Source organism: Microtus pennsylvanicus, chromosome 1 (assembly GCF_037038515.1).
Source record: "Microtus pennsylvanicus isolate mMicPen1 chromosome 1, mMicPen1.hap1, whole genome shotgun sequence".
Lineage (NCBI taxonomy): Eukaryota > Metazoa > Chordata > Mammalia > Rodentia > Cricetidae > Microtus > Microtus pennsylvanicus.
In genome coordinates, this window is record NC_134579.1 from 123,839,809 (window position 1) to 123,862,241 (window position 22,433).

Genomic DNA, 22,433 nt, shown 5'->3' on the forward strand with positions numbered 1-22,433 from the left:
AAATTTAAGTGATGGGAAGAGGGAAAGAAATATATGCTGTCCTAGAGGGAACATCCAAAGAGGTGGGGACAAAGTAGTTTAAAAATCTTCCGCATTGCGTGCTTATGAAACGCAAGTCTCTGAATTCAAGGCCAGCCTGTTCCACAGACAAGTTCTAGGACAGCCAGAGCTACACAGAGGAAGCCTGACTTGGAAACCAAAACCAAAACCAAACAACAATAAAAAAAGAAACTAAACCAAAACAGAAAGAAAGAAAGAAAGAAAGAAAGAAAGAAAGAAAGAAAGAAAGAAAGAAAGAAAGGGAGAGGGAGGGAGGGAGGGAGGGAGAAAGGAAGGAAGGAAGGAAGGAACGAAGGAAGGAAGGAACGAAGGAACGAAGGAACGAAGGAAGGAAGCGGTCTGAGAGGTACCCAAGAAGCTGCTGTTGATCAGTGGTGGCAGCTTTATAGGAGAGCACAAATCAGATCAGGGTGATGTGCTGGTGAATTGTGATTGCCAACTTGGTTGGATTAGGAGTCCCCAAGGGATGGTTAGAGCCCATCTCTGCTGAGTCTGTGAAGGAGTTTCTGGAGCCAGTTAGACCATGAGAGCTCTGGCCTAATAGCTTAACCCACTAAAGAATTCAAAGTTTGAGCTGACTGTTGGGAGGCAGTGGACCTGCAGACGGTGGGGTCTGCCTGAAGGAAAGGAATCCCTGAGGACACATCCTTGCATATTACCTGGCCCCACCTCTTCCTGTTACTACTCAGCTGTTTCCTGTTTGCCAGTGGTTCTCAACCTTCCTAATGGTGCAACCCTTTACTACAGTTCCTCATGTTGTGGTGACCCCAACCATATAGTTATTTTGTTGCTATTTCAGAACTGTAATTTTGCTAATGTTATGATTTTTAAAGTAAATATCTGATATGCAGGATGTCTGATATGTGACCCCAGTAAAAGGGTCATTTGACCCCAAAGGGGTCGCGGCCCACAGGTTGGGAACCACTGATGTGAGCTCTTCCATGTCCACTTTGCTGTGACAGACTGATGCCTCTGAAACCATGAAGAAAATCGACCTTTCTGCCCATCCTTCATCCATACACCCCCAGAAGTAACACGGAAGTGCTGACGAAGAAGCGGGGCAAGGGCAGACCAGGAATGCAAACAAGCCTGTCTCCTGTTCATGGTGGGTTTCAGTGTACGCTTTCCAACTGGCTCATCTTGATGGAAGGCATGACATTTTTATTAAGTCAGTTACTAAAAGTCTCTGCTTCCAGGCTGGAGAGATGGCTCCAGCAGTTAAGAGCACTGGTTGTTCTTCCAGAGGTCCTGAGTTCAATTCCCAGCAACCACACGGTGGCTCACAACCTTCCAAAATGAGATCTGGTGCCCTCATCTGTCAGTCAGGCAGAACATTCTTATACACAAATAATATAAATCGTTTAAAAAAGTCCCATGCATCCAATATTTGATAGTATCTAGCTAGTTTTTAAAAACCGTATATGCTTATGAATTCTTTGAGTATGTCATACATGCATATACTGTATTTTGAACATATTCTCTCCCCACTCCTTAATTCCTCCCAGATCTATCCCCCATTCTCCCTCCTCTATTTTTTTTTAAATCACTGAGTCCAATTCATGCTTCCTATGTATGCGCAGGTGTGGGACCATTCACAGGAGCATGGTCAGCACACCAGGGACCACACCCTTAAAGAAAGCAGACTCCCTCCCCCAGCAGGCATCAGCTGTCACTGTCTCTTCAGCTGGGAGCAAAGGCTCCGGAACCTCTCAACGGGCGATGGTGACTGGCTTAATCTTGTGTGGGTCGTGTGCAGGCAGCCACAGCTACTGTGATTTCACACGAGCACTGGTCCTGTCATGTCCGAAAGATGCTGTTTTGCTGATATCCTCCCTGACTTCTGTCTCCCCTTCTTTGATGGCTCCTGAGCCTCGGTGCGGTCAGGTGTGAAATGTGTCCCATTGATGGCCGGGATTGCCACACATGTTTATTCTCCGTCCTTCAGCCATACACCCCACAACGAAAGCTCTCTGACGAGGTCTATGGGTACGGAGATATGAATTCATGTTTTTGTATTTTTCTATCTCCCTAGGTCCTGTATTTTTTGAGGTATGAATTTAGAGTTCTTTAGGAAAACCAACATACTAGATTCACTCACCTTTGTGATTTTTTTTTCTTTCCGAGACAGGGTTTCTCTGTGTTACCATCCTAGCTGTCCTGGAACTACCTCTTGTAGAGCAGGCTGGCCTTGAACTCACAGAGCTCCTCCTTACTCTGCCTCCCAGTGCTGGGATTAAAGGTGTGCACCACCACTGCCCGGCTTAACCTTTGGGATTGATGAGCTCCCCAGCTATGGATTCTGGGCGTCTGTTTCCTCTCGCAGAACAGACCTTAAATGCAACTGGGAAGCAGATCCCTATAACGTTCACTATTGCACCCGTGAGCATAGCTTGCTAGGTGGTCATTGCTGTAGCTGGAAGACAACACAGTTGGATACTGCCGATGACCCGCATAGCACCTTCCCGTACTATAAAAGCTGACCACCAGAGGGAGCTTTATGATGTTGACTTTTCCAAGTCCTGTGACCAAAATAGGAAGTTTTGTTGTTGTTTTTGGACAGGACCTCACTATGTAGCCCTACGTGGTCTGGAATTTACTAAGGACCAGGTTGCCTGAAAACTCACAGATGTCTCTTCATCCTGAGCGCTGAGTGTAAAAGGGAGTGTACCATCACACCTGGCAAACAGTAAGGTCTTAGCAAGTTCCGGTGGACAGTCAAGATCAATGGCAAGGGCCTGTATCATTTTGGGGGTCTCCAGGGCACCCCTGACTAACAAATGGAGGGGAAGTCTTCCAGTCTGGTGCTGGGATATTTAATGGCAGCATATAGCTCCTGGGAAGAACACTATTCCCTAAGTAGGATAACGCTAGTTAAAATATTTTATGTGAGCATATATGCGCTTCTGAAATAGCAGGCTTCTATGTAGCTTTCCAGATATCCTTAGTTAGTTAGTTCTCCTGCATCCATCATCTGGTCTATCCTCAGCACTATCCTCTTTTTTAAATTGTTTTTTTTTTTAATTTTCATTCCATGTGCATTTGTGTTTTGCCTGCATATATGTCTACGTGAAGGTGTCAGATCCCCTGGAACTGGAGTTACAGACAGTTGTGACCTGCTATGTGGGTGCTGGGAATTGAAACCAGGTCTTCTGGAAGAACAGCCAGTGCCCTCAACTGCTGAGCTGTCGTTCCAGCCCCAGCACCTAGTTCTTAAGTCATTCTGTATTATGACATTTTAAAGATCAGCAGTAAATTTACAGAGGGAAGTCAACACAATTATCATGCTTCTAGTGACATAATTTATTCACACAAAACTTCTCAGGCCTTACCTATTCTTTCTGTTCACCTTCATGAAGTGCCTGAGCCAAGCAACATCAGTCCTTTCACCACTAATACTTGGATGGCATTTGAAAGTTTTGAAAGGGGATATAGAGTCCGTAATACATTGACTTTCTGGAGTGTCAATACACAGCTTAACTAAACAGGTTTCTGTGGGAAGGAGGAGAGTCAGTGGTTGGAAGAGGGTGGTTAAGTTTAGGGGAGGAGATGGATGGGATATGGGATGATGGTCTCGGCTTGGAGTCTCTGAAATGCAGATTATCCTATGAGGATGCCACACACATTGGTGGGGATTGTCTGTTCCAGAACTACTCTTAAGGGGTAGAGGTTGGGGGTGCTGGGAGGTAGAGACTTCAAATCCAAGAACTATTACCTTGACAACTGTCTGTGTGTCTTTATATTGTTTCGCTGTGTGTATGTGTATTAGGACTCTAGAGGGACAGAACTTATAGAATGAGTATTTATGGGATTTCTTAGAGTGGCTTGCAGGCTGTGATCCCGCTAATTCAACAAAGGATGTCTCCCAACGGAAAAGCCAAGAATATGACGCTGTTCAATCCACAAGGCGAGGTGTGACCAGTCGATACTGATAACCTAGGATACCTGGTTATCGGAAGGATCAAATGAGGGGAAGCTTCAAAATGACTTAAAAGAGAGGGCTGAAGCAGGATGGTCATCTCACTTCTCACAATGGCTCTGGCACCAGGCCTCCATGGAAAGAGAGATCCTCCAAACCTGCCTCCCGAAAAACAGCAATATTAAACGCCTTGCCTAAACATTTAATGCTCTGTCTCCTGAGTACAGAGCTTCGTCTCCTGAAAACAGACATTTAATGCCTTGCATCCCGAATGCAAAGCCTCATTTCCTGAGAGTGGATATTGAAGGTCTGTCTCCCGAGAACAGACAAGATACTCTGCCTTTCAGAACGCTTTGCCATCCCCAGAGCAAAGCTTCGTCTTCAAGAGTAGAGAACTAAAAGCCTTGTCTCCCGAGACTCGGTCACCCGAAAAGCCGAGTCCAAAGGCCCTGCATTCTGAGATAGACTAGCACCAGGCCGTAGGTCAAGGATTGATCCAGCACCCGATACCAGCCTGGAACAGGACACCGGAACCTTATTTCCCGAGTGCAGACTACGGGGTCAAGAGTAGATCCTCACTATCCAGCCCCCTAGTGTGGACCAGGCACCCAGCCTGAAGAAATTCAAAAAGCCCTTTTTAAGCCAGGGAATACCAGGTTGTATGATGCTATTTCATGCGTGTGTGAGATGTTAAGAGAAGAGCATAGACATGTTAATACATATGTTTAGTGTGTGAAATGTTAAGAGATATCTTGTAGATAATTGATAAGATTAGGAAATGTTAATGGACAAGTTAAGGTTAAGAAGTGTTTTATAGATAAGTAATGGGTAAGTTGTATTAAGGTTAAGAAGTGCTTTATGGATAAGTGATAAGTTAGATTAAGGTTATGAATTGGTTTTATGTATTAGGTTTAGTAGGATTAATAATTGTGATATTGAATTGCCTGTGTGTTGCCCATCATCAATCCCCCATGCCTATTAAGATTGTAAAGCCCAAGCCGGGCGGTGGTGGCGCACGCCTTTAATCCCAGCACTCGGGAGGCAGAGGCAGGCGGATCTCTGTGAGTTCGAGACAAGCCTGGTCTACAAGAGCTAGTTCCAGGACAGGCTCCAAAACCACAGAGAAACCCTGTCTTGAAAAACGAAAAAAAAAAAAAAAGATTGTAAAGCCCGTTGATGCATTGGATATTGAAGTTGCTAGTAAAGAATCATCATAAAAACAATTCTCTTGCTTGGTCTGGCCACTCATCACTCTCTGGGGAGAAGGGCACAAAGTCCTCATAGATATCACTTGAAAAGAACCTGGAGCTGAAGTCCCCCAGCTCGCGACAGCTATTGAGAGAAAGCAGAATCTACTGTCAACATCTCCCCTCTGTTTTTGTTGCTTTGACTCCAGCTTAGAACTAAAGGTAAGGAAATCCTCAACATCAGAGAGGACACAACTCTTTAGAGCCCCTTCTATGACCTGTCTGGAAGACGATAGGAGAACTTTGGAAAGAAAAGTAGCTGGTGACAGCTGGTGGCTGCTATATTTACTTTCACTCAGTTGTCTGTGATGTACTTAGGTGTGTGTGCACGCGCACACACTCCCTTGGAAGCTAGGAAAGCTTATTGTGGGTGCTGGGAATCAACCTGGGCTCAGCTCAAGTGCAGTGCATGCTCTCAGTCTCTGCGCCATCTCTCCAAGCCTCCATCCTGGGCAGGAGGAAGAGAGGAGAGATCCAGTTCGTAGGCTGGTGGTGACTGGAGGAGGGACACAGGCGTCAGGGAGGGAGAGCTGAGGTTCTCTAAGACAGTAGCATCATGTGGTGCTGGTGGTCACCATCTCTGAACGGGCATACATACTGGTGTGTCAACTCTATTAGCTGTTAGGAGACATACTTCTGTTCTCTTGGCTATCAAATAGGGCAATGATTACCAATCTAAGTCTATTGTGGTAGTGAAATAAACGGTGTGTGGTCTGTGCTGGTCCTAGCACACTGAAAGACTTCAGAAATAATAGTCCCCAGTCTGGAGAATTCATAGTGTGATTGCCTTAGCCTAGGCAAGGGACTGAGTCTTTCTTGGGTCAGGTGATCTTCCCTTGCCAGTGAGCCAAGACTAGAGGGTAAAGTCACTGGTGTCAACAGGATTACTGAGAATTGGAGAAGGCTAGCAGGATGATGAGGCCAGAGAAGTAGGAGAGAACAGTACCCTCCAGGAGACACAGGAGAGGCCGGATGCTCCCCCAAAAGCCTATCTTGGTTCCTCTTCCTCAGCTTCTGTTTAAACATAATCTCCTATATTCTGTCTGTCTTTCTTTCTGTCTGTCTCCCTGACTGTTTTTGAGACAGTGTTTCTCTGTGTTACCCTGGCTGTCCTGGAACTCACTCTGTAGACCAAGCTGGTCTTGACGTCAGAAATCCGCTTGCCTCTCCCCCCAGGGTACTGGGATTAAAGGCATGCATTCCCACCTCCCGGCTGACTTCTTATATTTTAAGCTTTGTGTTTTTTCCCCTCCCAACTGTAAAATGTAGACGTGCTGCCATTCCTTCAAGTCCATCCAGCTCCAAGGCAGCTGTGAAGACAGTCAATCAACATTGCCTATGGATACTCTTGGTATAAAGGCCACACGGGTGCGTGGGATTCGGCGTGTGCTGAGGCCACACGGGTGCATGGGATTCGGCGTGTGCTGAGGCCACACGGGTGCGTGAGATTCGGTGTGTGCTGAGGCCACACGGGTGCGTGGGATTCGGTGTGTGCTGAGGCCACACGGGTGCGTGGGATTCGGCGTGTGCTGAGGCCACACGGGTGCGTGGGATTCGGCGTGTGCTGAGGCCACACGGGTGCGTGGGATTCGGCGTGTGCTGAGGCCACACGGGTGCGTGGGATTCGGCGTGTGCTGAGGCCACACGGGTGCGTGGGATTCGGCGTGTGCTGAGGCCACACGGGTGCGTGGGATTCGGTGTGTGCTGAGGCCACACGGGTGCGTGGGATTCGGTGTGTGCTGAGGCCACACGGGTGCGTGGGATTCGGTGTGTGCTGAGGCCACACGGGTGCATGGGATTCGGCGTGTGCTGAGGGACAGAGAAGTGGGCTGCACTGAGCTGCTGAAACGGAGGTCTCAGAGGAGAAAAGATGCCCCACCTGGATTTATTCGGTGACAAGAGGATGATGAAAAGGTACAAGGATTGCCTGGGAGCGAGGAGGGACAAGCGACTCGTGTAGACTCACTGGGTGTGAGTGCAGGCTTTGGCTTCTGTCTCTTGCTGTGTGTGGTCTATTCTGTGGGCGAATGACTCTTTCTGTAAGGGCTTGGGGAGATCTGTTCTTGACTTTTTAGCTTCTTTCAATCCCGATTGTCCCAGAAGTTTACTGTACAAAGTCCTACTTTCAAGATTAAAATGTGTGATTGGCTAAGAGTAGCTACTTGATGGAGTCTACCCTTATCACGTTTGGTCCAAGTGGGTTTAGAGAGAGGGAGCCACATCTGCCCACCAGTATTAGGCTTGCAAAGGTCCCTTGGATGCATCTTCAGAGAATGCCATGTGGGCTGGGGGCACCTGAAGCTATGTGGGCTCTACAATGGCATCAGACACAATGAGGACAGTATTGAAGGATACACCATCGTTCTTTGGCTCCTTTATTTATTCAGCGGGCACGTGCCGAACATTTGCACTGATGGGTACCATTCTAGACCACAAGGGCCAAGGCATAAGGCGTTCAGGAAAATCAAGTTCCATTAGACTAGAGAGAGAGTTCCAACAAAACAACAGGATTACTATCCCACTTCCTTTCAGAGATGTCTGCTGTGGACGGAGAGAGAAGACAGGAGCCCAAGGTGACTCAGCCAGCTGCACGGCCACACGGCAGTCCTTTTCAAACTTGAGCATGCACTGCAATAATGTGTGTGTGTGGGGGGGGGTTGTCATGACGCTGACAGTGAGTCTCAGGGCAATATCTGGCTTGGGTTAATTTTCCTATCTAGGAGGTTCCTGGAGTGACAGTGATTCTGTTGATCTGAGAGCTGCACTTTGAGACTCAGGGGCGTACAAGTCCGAGTCTTGAAAGACGAAAACACGGGTCAAGGGTAAAGGATAACTGACTCAAAGTGATGGAGGCGTGACTCGGCATCAGCATGAGTTTCGAGTATTTGGGAGACTGGTGTGCATTGAGTGGGGAAGGGAAGTAAGTAGGGCTCACCTTGACTATATTAAATGAGACTGAATATTAAGCAAAGAAACTTGAACTTCATTCTGTATGTATGGGGTATGGGAAAACACAGGAGGGTTTTAAGCAAGAGGATGTGTTGCTATTTAAGCCCCAGAGAGAATAAAGCATCTGGGTAAAGGGATGAGGTGGGAAAGCATATGACTATAGGTGTTGATACCATTCATAGCCAGACTAGGACTAGACCACCTTACTGAGCTGGATGGTGTCACAGTCTTTGATCTGTAGCTCTGAAAGGCTGCAATCATCTTCCAGTTCCTCATCCTTCAACATCAGTACCTGATCCTCTATATGAGGCCCTCCAGCATCTTTAATTATCATCTTCAGGTCGTAGATGGTATCATCAGGGTGGATGGCATAAGGCTTGCTCTGGCCACTGGAATCCTTCACAAAGACCTGGATCTCAGGAGAAAATGTCTCCAGCACCCGGACGGTCACCTTAGAGAATATTCTGTAATCCGACAGGGTCTTCCGGCTGCTGAGCAGTTGCCTCTCCCCTTGTGGCTCCTGGAAGGAGATGCGTAGCTCTCCGCTGGTGCCATTTGTCCTCTTGATCTCTGCCTTCATCTCCCTGATGGGGCTATAGGGGTCTACCCAGAGTCTCAATGTCTCTTTTCCTGTTTGTTTCACTGTCACCTGAATGTCCCGTGCTGGCTGCAAGAGAGGTAAGAAAGAGCAAGGGCACCTGCATGTTAAGAGGGGTTTGTTTCCGACAGAGCTTCTCCCTTCTAGCTCCTGATAGAATTTACCGTCTATCATGTATAGAGTTTATCATCTATCTGTGAGACAAACTGGGAGGTGCTGAGCGCTGATGTTAGACAACAGGAAAGCTGCTTGGCCACCCTAGGCTCGAAGTCCCACTCAGTCCCACTGTGTTCCTCGACTTAACCCAAACCGGAGCAACAACTGGTCTCTAAATGATATTCTTCCTGCATGGTTTCATGCAGGATCTTTTCCTGTCGTGGGCACACAACAGTGTGGTATTTATGGAAGCCTGGGGATTGCAGTGATGTAATTTAATGTTTATGCCTGGCTTTAGGATGACTGTTCCAGTGTAGCCACTGCCATAGGGTCATAGAATGCTGACGGATTTGCTGAAAAGATGGTTTGCATCTGGAATGGTTTCCTGGTAGGCTGCATGAGATAACTAGCCCTCATCAGTCATGGTTCTGGGCTGGTGGAATGTTTGAGGAGATTTAGAAGGCATGGCCCTGTGGGGGATACTAGTGTATCACTGGGGGCAGGTTTGGGGGTTTCAAAAGCCCTCAACAGTCTTTGCTCACTGTTTTGGCTTCCTGCTTATCGTTGAAGATGTGAGCTCCAACCCCACGCCTGCCTGCTACCACACTTCCCTGCCAGGATGGAAGAAGACTCAACCCTGTGGACCTGTAAGTGCAAACAAACCTTCCCTTCTGTCAGTTGCCTTGGTCATGGTGTTTTATCACAACCACGGAGAGGTGACAGAAACAGGTTTCATTCTTGTATTTGGTTAAGACAATCCTAGTATAGCCCCTTGAGCTGGCATGATCAATATTACCCCATGCCATGCTCAAAAGTGCCCTGATTTAGACTCCATGTTATAGGGTGACATCTTCTGGATCTGTGTGTATGGCTAGGGAACTGTCTGGAAGAGAATTCAGTAAAGGAACAATGCAATGAAAAATAACAAGTATAATGAAAACACACAGAGACACAGGCACGTACTCCCGAGTGTAGGCCTATTTCAGGAGTGGACACAAGAGGTTGACGTGAAAGTGACTGCCTGGGAGATGGGATTTCGGAGAAACTGGGAACTGAGATGGAGGGAGACGTAGGTAGGTTATGTTTGTTTTGTTTTTGCTTGCTTCCCAAGAGTCCCTTGGTTTGGGACATTCTCAGCCACTGGGACTTGATGGCCAGGTGGCAGGTCCCTGTCAGACCCTGTTGTCTGCCTTGCTTCTCTTGCTGTGGGGTCACCTTTGAGGACAGAGTCTGAATTTTCCTGCAGAAGATGAAAAGAGGGTCAAGGGACGGAATATTATGTGGGTTTGGCAGGTCAGGAAAACAGCTTCCTCAGCACTGGATTCTGACTTAGCGCACAGAGACCTGTCACCTCTGAGAGCAAAGCTGTCCACGGGAAGGCTGTGTGGCTGGTCTGTTGTCTGCAGTGGGTTGTAGGAGCTTTTGTTTTTAAAAAACATTTCACATTTACTATTTAAATAGCAAAAAACCTACATTGATAACCCACCAAAGGGGCAAGGATTACTGTAGGGAGAGCCAATGGGTGCGAGTATCTCTGTATTGACTACAGGACAGGGCAGGTTGCCTGCCCTTCTTACAGGTCAAAGACCGGAGGCCTAGACGTCTGTAGAGGAGAGGTAGGCTGTGACACCTAAATGTGTTGCCTGTCCTGGGACTTATGGGTGCTGAGGGACAAGCTGCTGGTACTCCCTGGGAGTGCTGATCATGAGACTATACCATACCGATACATCCCAGCTCCCTCTGGGGTCTTCGGTCTGGCAACAGGCCTGCCTCAGGCAGTAGGAAGCTTCTTTGGCCACCAGGTCCCATCCATTTCTACTTCCTAAGTTGTTAGTGGGGTCAGCTGGGTCTAGGATGATGGGCCTGGGGGAGAGAATGGAAGCAGGTCTGTGTTAAGGTCAGGATGCTGGCCTCTGGCACTCGTGTCTGTGAAATCATAAAGCACATTATTGTTAGGTTGGGAGCATAGATCCCAGACTCCAGCCCCTTGCATCTATCCTAGCCCCAGGCCTGAGAGTTGTATTGGTTCAGACTCCAAATCCCAGCATGCCAGGTCCTGACCCCTCCCCAGGTTGGGACCACTCCCACAGTGTATTTATTTGAGCTCCCAAAGGAGAAATATGTGGTCCCTTTTCCTTCCTCCTGGTGGTTGCTGTGGCCTCTGAACGGTCTACCCGAGAGCACAGGAATCCTATTAAACCTGGATATTTCTTAATTTGGCTTGTTTTAATTTGGCTTGATTGGGATTTTGTGTCCGCAGAGAGCTTGCGTTAGGAAAAATTCCTAACAATTATAATGGTAAATTGTCATGTGATATTTAAGCTCCCTAAAAAGCTGACTCCAGAGCCACAGCACCCACAATTTTAAACCCAAACATGTGTCTCAAAGTGTGCTTCCAAGACTCTTTGTCTTGGGTCCAGCTGTTCCCCACTCCCCACCTGCCACTCTGTGCCAGGCAAAGGGAAAAGAAGCAACAACAGATTGCTTTTATTCTTGGACCTTGAGAATAGCTGGAAGGGGAACCATTTCCGCCCAGAGACTATGGTTTATCTCTTGCTACTGTGGGGACAGAAAGCTGAAGTGACTCCCGGCTGAGACCTGAGACGTGGGAGGCTCACCCGTGGAGAGAAAGATCAGCTGGGAACTCCTGATGCCCCCCTCACTGGTTATATCTGTGGGTGTTGCCTTTGCTCCCTCCTGCTCAGGCTACTCCAGTCATCTCTGTGAGCCCCCGACTTGATGATACTCTGCTAGTGGCTGCTTCTTTTTACGGCTAGAGCCACTGTGACCTTGAAGGGATAAACCGGAACTCGACAGCAAAGCCTGGGAAAGGCAGGATTGAACAACTCACAGAAGGAGACCTTGGCGACACAGCCACACTTGAAGTTTACCTTTTAATGTTTTAGACTGCAAAAGCCACTTGAGTCCTTTTATTTTTTCCAAGCCACTTCAGTCAGGGCTTCTACTCCTTAAAGCCATAAATATAGTTGAGATACTCACCGGTCTCCCCTCAGCTGTTCTTTGAGAAAGTCTCTGACGACCTCGTTTTGGAAATCGTAGTACTTAGTCCAGTATACGCAGATGTTCTGGTAGTCTCTGAGGAGCTTCATCACAGCTACAAACCCTTCATCCAAATTGAAGCTTTCGCTGCTGTCTGTACCCGTTTCCCAGGCATAGATGGTCAGTAGCTCCAGGGAATATTTTGGGGGCAATGTTACTCCTTTATTTTTACGTCTCAGGTACTGGAAAAGGGGGGGGCAAAACATGAAGGAAGGTAGCGGAGGAGGGAGAAGGCAGGAGGGAGAGGGAGGGAGGGAGAGAGGGACAGAGAGAGAGAGAGACAGAGAGAGACAGAGAGAGAGAGAATATGTTCAGGATGCTCTAAGAACTTTTGGGTTCCTCTGTTGCTTTATGTGACACAGCCATGAAACGGTGGGACCTAGGGAGACCATCTGCATATCGATCCATGCTTTGAGTTAGAATGGAGAAGGCAATGTTACCACATAGTAAATACAGGAAATAACTGGAAAAATCTAAAACATACAGACATCTCAAGACAGAATAAAATGAAAGAAGAAAGGGAAATAATGCCATTAAATGTTTATTTCCTCCTAAATTAATTAAGAAATTCATGGCAGTCTTTATTTGTTATATAAACAAATCCTTGGAGAATTCCATAGCTATATACAATATTTTTTAATCATATCCACCCTTGGTACCCTTTCAACTTCTCACCCCCTCAGGTCTTCCTCCTCCTCTTTTCTTCTTTCTATTTTCTTTATAACCCATGTTCTTCGGTCGGAGTGGCCCTTGTGTGCATGGATGTGGGGCCGTCCACCAGCCACATCCCTGAGGAGAGAACTAGCTCTCCCTCCCCTGGCAGCCATCCACAGTCAGAAGCTCTCAGCTCTTCCCCATTGACGCCCAGATGCTGACTGGCTCTGTCTGGCTCTGATATCATGCAGACAGCGGACAGTGAGCGCCTGAGCTCAGGGAGTCTGTCATGTCCAGGAGACACCATTTCACAGTCATCCCTCTGATCTCCAGCTCAGACCCCTGCCTCATCGTCCAGTGTTTCCTCAGCCATGTAGACAGGGAGGACAGAGATGTCCCACATGGGGCTGGGTACTCCCCACTGCCACTTGTTCTCGGCACTGAGACAATTTGGTGCCATGTTTATCGAATAGAACAACAAGAATAGATTCTATTTAAAATCCAGGTGATATTTGAGACAGAGTCTTGCTGTGTAGTCTAGGCTAGCCTGAAACTTGCAGTTCTTCTGTTTCAGTCTCCTATGTGTTGGGACTGCAGGTGTGCACGGTGTGCCTGGCCCCCAGTGATTTTTCTCTTGTATGAGTATTGTAAGTATGTGTAGGGGGTGTGCTGGCCACACATGTGGAGGTCACAGGCCAACCTTGGATGTCAGTCCTCACTTTCACCTGGTAACAAAAACAGTAGCTTTTGGCATAAGAATAAAGGATAGCCAAGGGTTAGGGATGGAGCTTAGAGGCTGACTGTCATTTATTCAGTGAGAAAAGGAGACACAATTCAAACTGTGATGTACAGCTTATTAGTCATTTGGAAGAAAATAAAAGCATTGCCAAAGTCATGCCATATACAAGAAGTTCAGCCAGGCGGTGGTTGCAGGAGGCAGAGGTAGGTAGATCTCTGTGAGTTTGAGGCTAGCCTGGTTTAAAGAGCGAATTCTAGAACAGGCTCCAAAGCTATGCAGAGAAACCCTGTCTCAAAAACACATTCAAAATTATAAAAAAAATTAAGTGGCTATAAGGCTATAAAGTCACACACTCACTCACACACACACACACACACACACACACACACACACACACACGTTCAGTTGGACTTGCCGTTATGAGCATGGGTGTAGCATATCACCACACTGATATGCACACATGCATACACACAAAAAATGTTAATATATTTTTATGCTGTTTGAATTTTTTATAATGGGTCCATTGCAATATTCAAATAAACACAAAAAATTTTAATACATTTTTATGCTGTTTGAATTTTTATGATGGGACCATTGCAATATTCAAATAACCACATCTCTCTCTCTCTCTCTCTCTCTCTATATATATATATATATATATATACATATATATATATATATATATATACACACTGGTTGATTGATTTCCTATGGAGAGAGAGGGGTGGTTCAGATAAGTAACCAAAATCTATCATAGAAGGTCAGAAATATTCATCTGCAGAAATCTGAGCCAGGGAGAGGGCTTGCTGGGTAAAGTATTTTCCATGCAAGGGTAGGAACCAGAGTCCAGATCCCCAGAAGCCATGTAAATGCTCGGTGGATGTTGCAGCATGCCTATAATCTCAGTACTTGCGAGGCAGAGACAGGCGCTTCCTGAAGCAAGCTAGTTAGACAGCCATGTAGTCAAGCCTAGGGCCAAGTGAAAGACTGTGTCCCAGTATATATGGAGGAGGTCAAGGAGACTTGAGACTCCTGACATCAACCTGAGGCCTATATACACATACATATGCACACACACGTATGCACACATATGTGCACACACATACACAAACACACATGTACACACATATGCACACACATACACAAACACACACAGGCACGCACGCACACATATGCACATACACATACACAAACACATGTACACACAGATATACAGATGCATGCATGCATTCAAGTGCACACACACAAACTTCACACACAATACACATAATTTGCAGAAAAGGAAATCACTATGTTCTTAAATTATATGTAAATGTGTGTCTGTGATTGGGTATGTGCATGTGAGTGCAGTGCCTTTGGGGACCAGAAGGGGGCACTGGATTCCCTGTAGCAGGAGTTACGGTAGTTGTAAGCTGCCCAGTGCGGGTGTTGGGAATTAAACTTGGGTCTGGTGCTAGAGCAGTACATGCTCTCAACTGGTGAGCCATCTCTCCAGTCCATTGTGTTCTTAGAGTTGGCCTACTTAGAGCCAGCAGGTGGATGGTAAATCTATGAAATCATGTGCAGCACAGATGGGAAATATCTGCAGTTCATGCGGCCTTACAGGTGAGGAGGAAATGACAATGTAAAATGTGCACATGACATAAACAGATGGTGCTCTCACATTCCACGCCAAAGGTCAACAAACGCCATGTTTGTTTAAAGGGTGGACCACAAACGCAGTGAGCTAGCATGATTCTGCTTACCTAGTTTTTTAGTGTGAGCCGTGCGAATACAGACAAAAACTAAATGCGGAAAGGCAGTCACTGCATCATTATTAGTTTGCCCTGGGACTGCATGTGAATTTCAGTGTCTTCCTTATGCATTCTTAGACATTGTTTTTATAATGGGCCTTTTGCAATATGCAGATAACCAGAAAGAATGCTGTTACGAAGCTGTCTGTGACTGCCAAAGAGCACACTTTCTAGGGTCAAGCACACTTTTCAAACCTCAGCTCTACTTTCAGCTCAGTTTCCTCATCTCCAAAATGAGGGTAAAAACACACCCACTAGGAATTAGCTAGAAAGACTGGATGGGCCTAGATCATGGTGTAAACATAGGCTACTTTTTCATTTCCTGGCTGCCCAGACCCGAATAATCACACAGAAACTAAATTAATTACAACACTGTTTGACCAATGACTCGGGTATATTTCTAGCTAGCTCTTACATCTTAAATTAACCCATTTCTAGTCTGTGCATCACTATGAGGCTGCAGCCTACCAGTAAGGTTCCGGCATTTGTGTCCTTGACTCCACCTGTTCTCTATATATCTCTGTTCAGATTTCCGCCTGGCTTTACTCTGCTAAGCCACTGTCTGAAACGCTTTATTTATCAAGCAATAAAGGCAACACATATACAAAAGGACATCCCACATCATCATGGGACATAGCACTTCATAGTGGTCTCTTTGCCACACATCTGTGTGTTCTTACTAGCAAGCATTTAGCTGCCCTTGGGGAAGGTGTCACTGAAAGGAGGAGGCTCTAAGCAAGACACAAACACCGTTGCCGCAATAATGCCTGGCTCTGATACTGTCCAGGGCACTGCAGGTCATGAGCAGACTCCATTTATCCAGTTTTATTCACTGTTTATCCTGCCTCTTATCCACTTTTCTCATCCCCACTCCATCTCTCTTGGTGGTGCTGAGGACTGAACCCAGGGCCTTGTAAATCCCAAGCAAGCTCCCAGCCAACAAAAACTATCCCCAGCCCTGTTTTTTTTCCACACCTTAAAAAGTGCCCGACTGTGCCCACTCTCCCCTCCCTATTCTCCCAGCCCTTACCTGCATGTACCAGAACTTCACCAGCCGGAGGAGGTTCTTCAGTTTAACCGGGCGGCTTTTCACAAAATGTCGCTGCAACTCTGTGAAGCTGGGTGAGAACTCGCCAGGGTAGCCCCTACTCTTTATTAGCTCTTCATAGATTTCTGGGTCTGGTTTCAAGTCTCGGGAAAGGGGTCCTGGGAGGAGAAAGTTACCTGGTGAGGAAACTGCAGCTCTTGAGATGGGAAAGACAGGAAAGCCTCCCTTCCTCCCCTCCTTCATTCCCCTACAACCTTTTCTCCCTCCCTCTCCTCCTTCACAGGCTTTAACCCTTCTTCCCCTCCTTCACCCCCCTCCAATCCTTCCCTGCACCTTCATTCCTTCCTCCATCCCTCCCTTTCTTCCTCCACCCCTTCAACTCTTCCGCTGTCCCTCCCTCCCCTCCTTAACAGGCTTCAAACCTCCCTCTCTCCCTCTCCTCTTTCATTCCTCACAATAGGACAGATTCAGACCATTAAATGAGTCACACTGTTGGATGAATGTATGTAGGCCTGGGAGAGAGAAGAAAAAGAATATAGAAAATAAAGTTAATGTTAAAAAAAGGTAAAGTCTTTAAAGAGACAGAGTACAGATAAGTAAGAGATTAAAAGAAATAAAGAAAAATAAGCCACGTAAAAATGGGAAATACACAGAGAGTCTGGATTATGTACATTGTGTTTTCTTTAAAATTTTTGACTGTGAAGGAGCTAAGTACAGAGAGACATTTCATTATATGGGCTGCCAAATGGAATCAGAACGGATATCATGAGGGTATGATTTCAGAATTTGGGTCTAAGGATATGATGCTTTGGAGAGGGTCTTCTTTTGTTTTCACAGAGGACCAGACCCTGTGGATTGCATCTATCCCGATATGGTATGATAGACCACGACCTCCTGAAAGGTTCCTGTGAACACCCTCAAAAAATTACTTCACTCAACTGCCAACTGAGATAAACCTGGCACACAGGTTATACCCTAAATGATCTGATTAACAGCGGTCCCATTCAGCAGGAAGCAGTTTGGAGAGAAATAACTGCGCCCATGTTCCCAAATATGGTTTATAAACGTTCTTTAACATTTAAAGGGGGATATGATATAGATATGAATAATTTGCATTAGTATAGATTTTGCTTTATTGATAGAGATTTACAGTCAATTTTGTTATATGTATATGTATTTCTGATATTGATTAAGGTATTGTGATTGTGTAGTTCATTATTAAAATGTAATGTATAATTAGGAAATATAGGTTGTTGATGGATAATCATAAATAATAGTCAAGTTTGTAGTCATGTTAGTTAATATTTTCTAGATGTGCGTAGATATATTTTAGATAGGCATTCGTCATATTTTTCAAAGATTATAGAATATGGCGTTTTAAATGTTTTAATAACTTAGGACTTTTCATGACAATGAGACACTCTGCTCCTGGCAGCACCAATCTACTTCAAGAGGAAGATGGGCATCGAAGAGGATCCTTATGGAGTTTGATAGCCATTTGGGCAAGAAACTGCTCTTGCCTGGACTATTGCATAAACTGGACACAGAGAACCCACAGAGAGAGGACTACTGAACTTGCCTAAGGTGAGATGATCTTTCGGGGTTCCTGATTCATGAAAGAGTCTACGAGATATTCTGCAGGACACAACAGATAGTGACTGAACTGACTTTGAATTTTCCTGCTTTATGGAAATTTCTGCTGGATACCATGGGCCTGAAGGCTGAAGATGGATGCCCCAACGGTACAGAGGAACTTTGGGTGACTGTCCAGGCAATGAGATGTCTCTGTCATTTCTAGAGTTTTAAAAATTGCTTTTTTTCTTGTTTGCTTAGGTAGTATTGTATCTTTCTGGAGTCTTTGATGGAGTTAAAAATAGTTCGTTATAGTTATAGTTTTCCTTAGTTATGATAAATATTATTGTAACTTTTACTTGATAACTGTTTTGTTATATGTAATTTTGCTATGTTAAAGTTAAAGCCTTTTTTTTTTGTTTAAACCGAAAAAGGGGAAATGATGGAGGAAGGTCATTGGTTAAATAAAAAGAAACTGCTTGGCCCTCATTGGTTAGAAGATAGGTGGGAGGAGTAAACAGAACAGAGCACTGGGAGGAAGAGGAAGTGAGGTCAGACTCCACAGCTCTCCTCTCGGGAGCAGACACCTCAGAGAGATGCCATGCCCACCTCCCGGGCAGACACACGCGATGAAGCTCTGAACTAGAATCTTCCCGGTAAGACCGGTGCTCACAGTTTATTAGAGATGGGTTGATCGGGATATCAGAATTAGCCAGTAAGGGCTAGAGCTAAAGGGCCAAGCAGTGATTAAATGAATACAGTTTGTGTGTTGTTATTTCGGGCATGAGCTAGCCAGGCAGCCGGGGTGCTAGGGACGCAGCCCCGCCGCTCCTATTACTACACCACTAAAGAGCACACTCTATGATTTTTCCTTTCTCTGCCCTCTCACAGAAAGAGGAGACCCCAGAACAATTTCTCTGAAGTTGACCCACTGTAGTAGTATGGTGGCTTTTTTTTAACGTTTTGCTCTTTTGGGGTGCCTGCCACCCAGCTCCCAAGTAAATCACATGTAGGCTTATTCTTTGTTATAAACATATGGACTTAGCGTGGCTTGTTTCTTGCCAGCTTTTCTTTTTTTTTTTTTTTTTTGATTTTTCGAGACAGGGTTTCTCTGTAGCTTTTGGTTCCTGTCCTGGAACTAGCTCTTGTAGACCAGGCTGGCCTCGAACTCCCAGAGATCCGCCTGCCTCTGCCTCCCGAGTGCTGGGATTAAAGGCGTGCGCCACCACCGCCCGGCTTGCCAGCTTTTCTTAACTTATATTATCTCATCTACCTTTCGCCTCTGGGCTTATGGCTTCTGTAAATCTCACTCTTTCTTACCCCGTGGGTTGCTGTGCAGCTGCATGGCTGGCCTCCTCCTCTGGCTCCCCTCCCCAGGTTTCTCCCTGTATTTATTCTCTGGCTACCAGCCCCACCTATCCTTTCTCCCACCGTGCTATTGGCCTTTCAGAGCTTTATCAATCAGGTGTTCTAGACAGGCAAAGTACCACGGCTTCACAGAGTTCAACAAATAAAACCTAAATAAAAGTAACACACCCTAACATAATATTCCCCAACAACCCACCGCTGGATTTACCCAAAACATCATAAGCTGGGAGAACATCCATCGGAATGATGTCGTCACTCTTCCTGGACTGGACCTTTAAGGTCAGGGAGCGAGGGATCCGATTTCCCTCTCTGTGTTTAACCACAGTGATGTTGTAGGCCAGGCTTTTCCTGCAGTGAAGCAGCTTGCTCTCAATGAAGTTGATGATGGATTCTCGGTTTCTCGCCTGATGTTTGAAACTGGAGAAGCAGCTCAGGAATAGAACCATGTCCTGGTCAGATCTGTGGTTCAGCGTTGTCCCCTTTCCCGAGGAGCCTCCCTGTGAATGAGACACTGCTAAATTGACCTATCCTGAGTTTTGGTGTTTGGAGGTTGAGAGGTAAGTTGAGAGGTAATGGTAAGTTCCCTACTCAACCCTTAAAAGAAGTCACTGGGCCGGTGGCAGTGGACAAGTCTTTTACCCCAGCACTCAGGAAGCACAGGCAGCTGGGTCTACATCAGTCTGAGGTCAGTCGGGTCTACAGAATGAGTTCCAGAACAGTCAAAGCTAAGCAGAGAAACCCTGTCTCAAAAAAGCACACACAAAAGAAAAGCCATCTGTCCCCCTTATGGAGACCTTTGCTTTGGCATCCCTAGTCCCAAACTGAGATTTCCAAATGTTCTGAAACCTCAAACTTAAAAAAAAAAAAGCAACACCTTTTATGTGTATTTTTTTTTTTGGCCTACATGTATGTCTGTGCACCGCATGTGTGCCTGTTGTCCCCAGAGGCCAGAAGAGGATGTGGGTCCTTTGGAACTAGAATTATAGATGGTTGGAAACCACCATACAAGACAAACAGCGTATCGACCTCAGAGTTACACCCCCATCCCCAAACAAATCACTGTTATAAAGCTATAGTGAAACTCAATACCGTGTTTCAAAACAAGATGAGAGGGCACGAATCTCAGTGCCTCCTTCTTCCCTAGACAGTGCCTCACTAGGTAGCCAAGACAGGCCTGACAGTCGTAACCTGGTAATCCTCCTGCTTCAACCTCCCGAGTGCTGGGGTTAAGGTGGGGGCTGCCACACCCAGCTCTGTCAGGTCCCAGAAGCAAAGACGTTGATGGAGCGCTAGACCTGGTAGCTGCCAGCCACGTCAAAGGTTTGGAGGCCAGAACACAAAAGGATGCATTGTAGCTTTTGAGGCAGCTGTAGCAACTTCAGTTTCGATCTCGAAAGCCGTTTTGTTGACAGCTCTCACTAATCTTTGATGTCAACTGTCTGTTTAGGTTCTTCATAGACCAAAGTACTTTATAACCTCTGTGGCCCTATATGGCTCAGGGCTCCCAGATTAAAGCCTGACTTACTCCAGTTAATGTAAGATGTCTTTCATTTTAGCAAATTGAAGACCACCCACATTTCTGATCCAAACAATCTTGAAAGTTTGTGCTTTTTTGGCAGAAAGGACTCTTTTTAAGAAGATGCTGCACTACTTCCCTGGGCCCCTGGAGTCCCATTGAGTCTACCAAGCACTGTCTTGCCAGGCAGTTTCTAATAGAACCAATGGCACCAACTTAGGAGAACAATAGGTTTCCTTTACGATCTCAGAGGTCAAGTCGTATTTCTTTAGCAAGGAAAGGCACACACACATTTCATGGAAACTGGTGACTGCTCCATTCAGAATCCCGAATTCTCACTGCCACCTTTGTCCTTCAGCGTTGCAGACTAATTTTACGCACAAAAACCTTTTCTATGCTTTATCCATTTATTGCTTATGATAAACACAACTAAAGGAGGAGACTGAGGCTCAAAGGGGTGACGTGTCACATCTCAGGGTCACTAACACTGTTATGATGGTTCTGTCTCTTTAAGAGACAAGCCACGCCCACTCCCTGCCTGCAGCCTCAGAGCCTCAGACCCCGACCTTCCCTCTTCCTGTCCCCTCTCTGGGAGAGGCAGTTTCTGCCCCCTCTCTCCTTTTCTCCTCTCTCTTTCTTTTCCCCCCTCCCCCTTTTTCTTCCCCTCCAAAACCCATCTAATAAATATCTAACTTAACTTTACTCTGTACTGTTAAATACACCCCCCCACCCCCCCACCCCCCCGCACATGGGGTCTGCTGCGTGGTTTCGTGCACCGTCCCTGCTTGGGCAGCTTGTAGCAAACCCATCTGCATGGTGTGCCTATGTGCCTATGTGTCTGTCCCTTGCTTACACCCCCACCCCCCCACCCCCCACCCACACGGCTAGCAGCCAGGGACGCCCAGGGGACCAGCCACCTTGGTTTGTGAAGACCCGCAGCAAATCCATAACAAACCCCACAGGGCAGAGATGGGATTTGAACCCAGGACCATTTGTGCTCACCTTTACCACCTTAAGCACCTTGATTTCTTGGCCGAGAAGAGACGCACCACGGAAGCATTGGTCCCGAAGGAACCCCTCAATTCTATCCCAGGCATCCTGCCCCTCCTCTTTCCAGTCCCTCTCGGGCTGCAGGCAGTGTTCTAGGAAGTAGTCCAGCCTGTCCCCAGGAGTCTCGTACAGGTCGGGGATTGGATCCATCACTGCAGGATCAACCTGTCCCTTGGAGTGAATCTTCCGTGCTTTTGCTCAGGGAGAAGTTTCCAGCCCTCCTCCAGATAAACGCTGGGGAAGGAGCTGCAGCATAGAGAGACTAGTCTTTGCTTCCAGGGTGGAGAAGGGCAGAACTCCGGGATGTCTCCGCCCTCCGCTCTGCTTCTGGGGAAAGGAAACCAGGCTTTCTGAAGAATGGAAAGTGAAACTGCTGGGAGAAACAGTTCCCTTTCTTCTAGGACGGATGAACAGTTGCCGAGGAAGTCCCAGGAGTCTCCCTAGCAGGCTCCGTGTGAGCACCGGATGTGTCTTCTCAGCAGGCCCAGTGGCAGCGACTGGCTAGATAACCGCATCTGCCTGGTGATCTGGCAAACACCGCATCTGCCCAGTGATCTGGCAAACTCCTTTATTTCAATCTTAATTACTGAAAGTGTCTGGAGCAAGAGACATAGTTACACATAGTTAGACTGAGGGTCATTACACAGCACCCATACTCCCAAGTTCCTAACGACTGTCCTCAGCCTGCCTCCCCAAAACTGCTCACC

General features: G+C 46.5%; 1 protein-coding gene across 1 annotated transcript; it reads right to left on the minus strand.

The window, feature by feature from the left end:
- Nucleotides 1-7,585: 7,585 nt before the first annotated feature.
- On the minus strand, nucleotides 7,586-22,078 carry LOC142855928 (2'-5'-oligoadenylate synthase-like protein 2). The gene is made up of 6 exons (XM_075982586.1): nucleotides 21,679-22,078; nucleotides 19,369-19,657; nucleotides 16,203-16,378; nucleotides 11,927-12,168; nucleotides 10,648-10,789; nucleotides 7,586-8,839 (listed from the first exon to the last, which is right to left on the minus strand). Exons 1-6 carry the CDS (start codon nucleotides 21,874-21,876, stop codon nucleotides 8,366-8,368), a joined length of 1,521 nt encoding a protein of 506 aa, XP_075838701.1. The 5' UTR covers nucleotides 21,877-22,078; the 3' UTR covers nucleotides 7,586-8,365.
- Nucleotides 22,079-22,433: the final 355 nt, after the last annotated feature.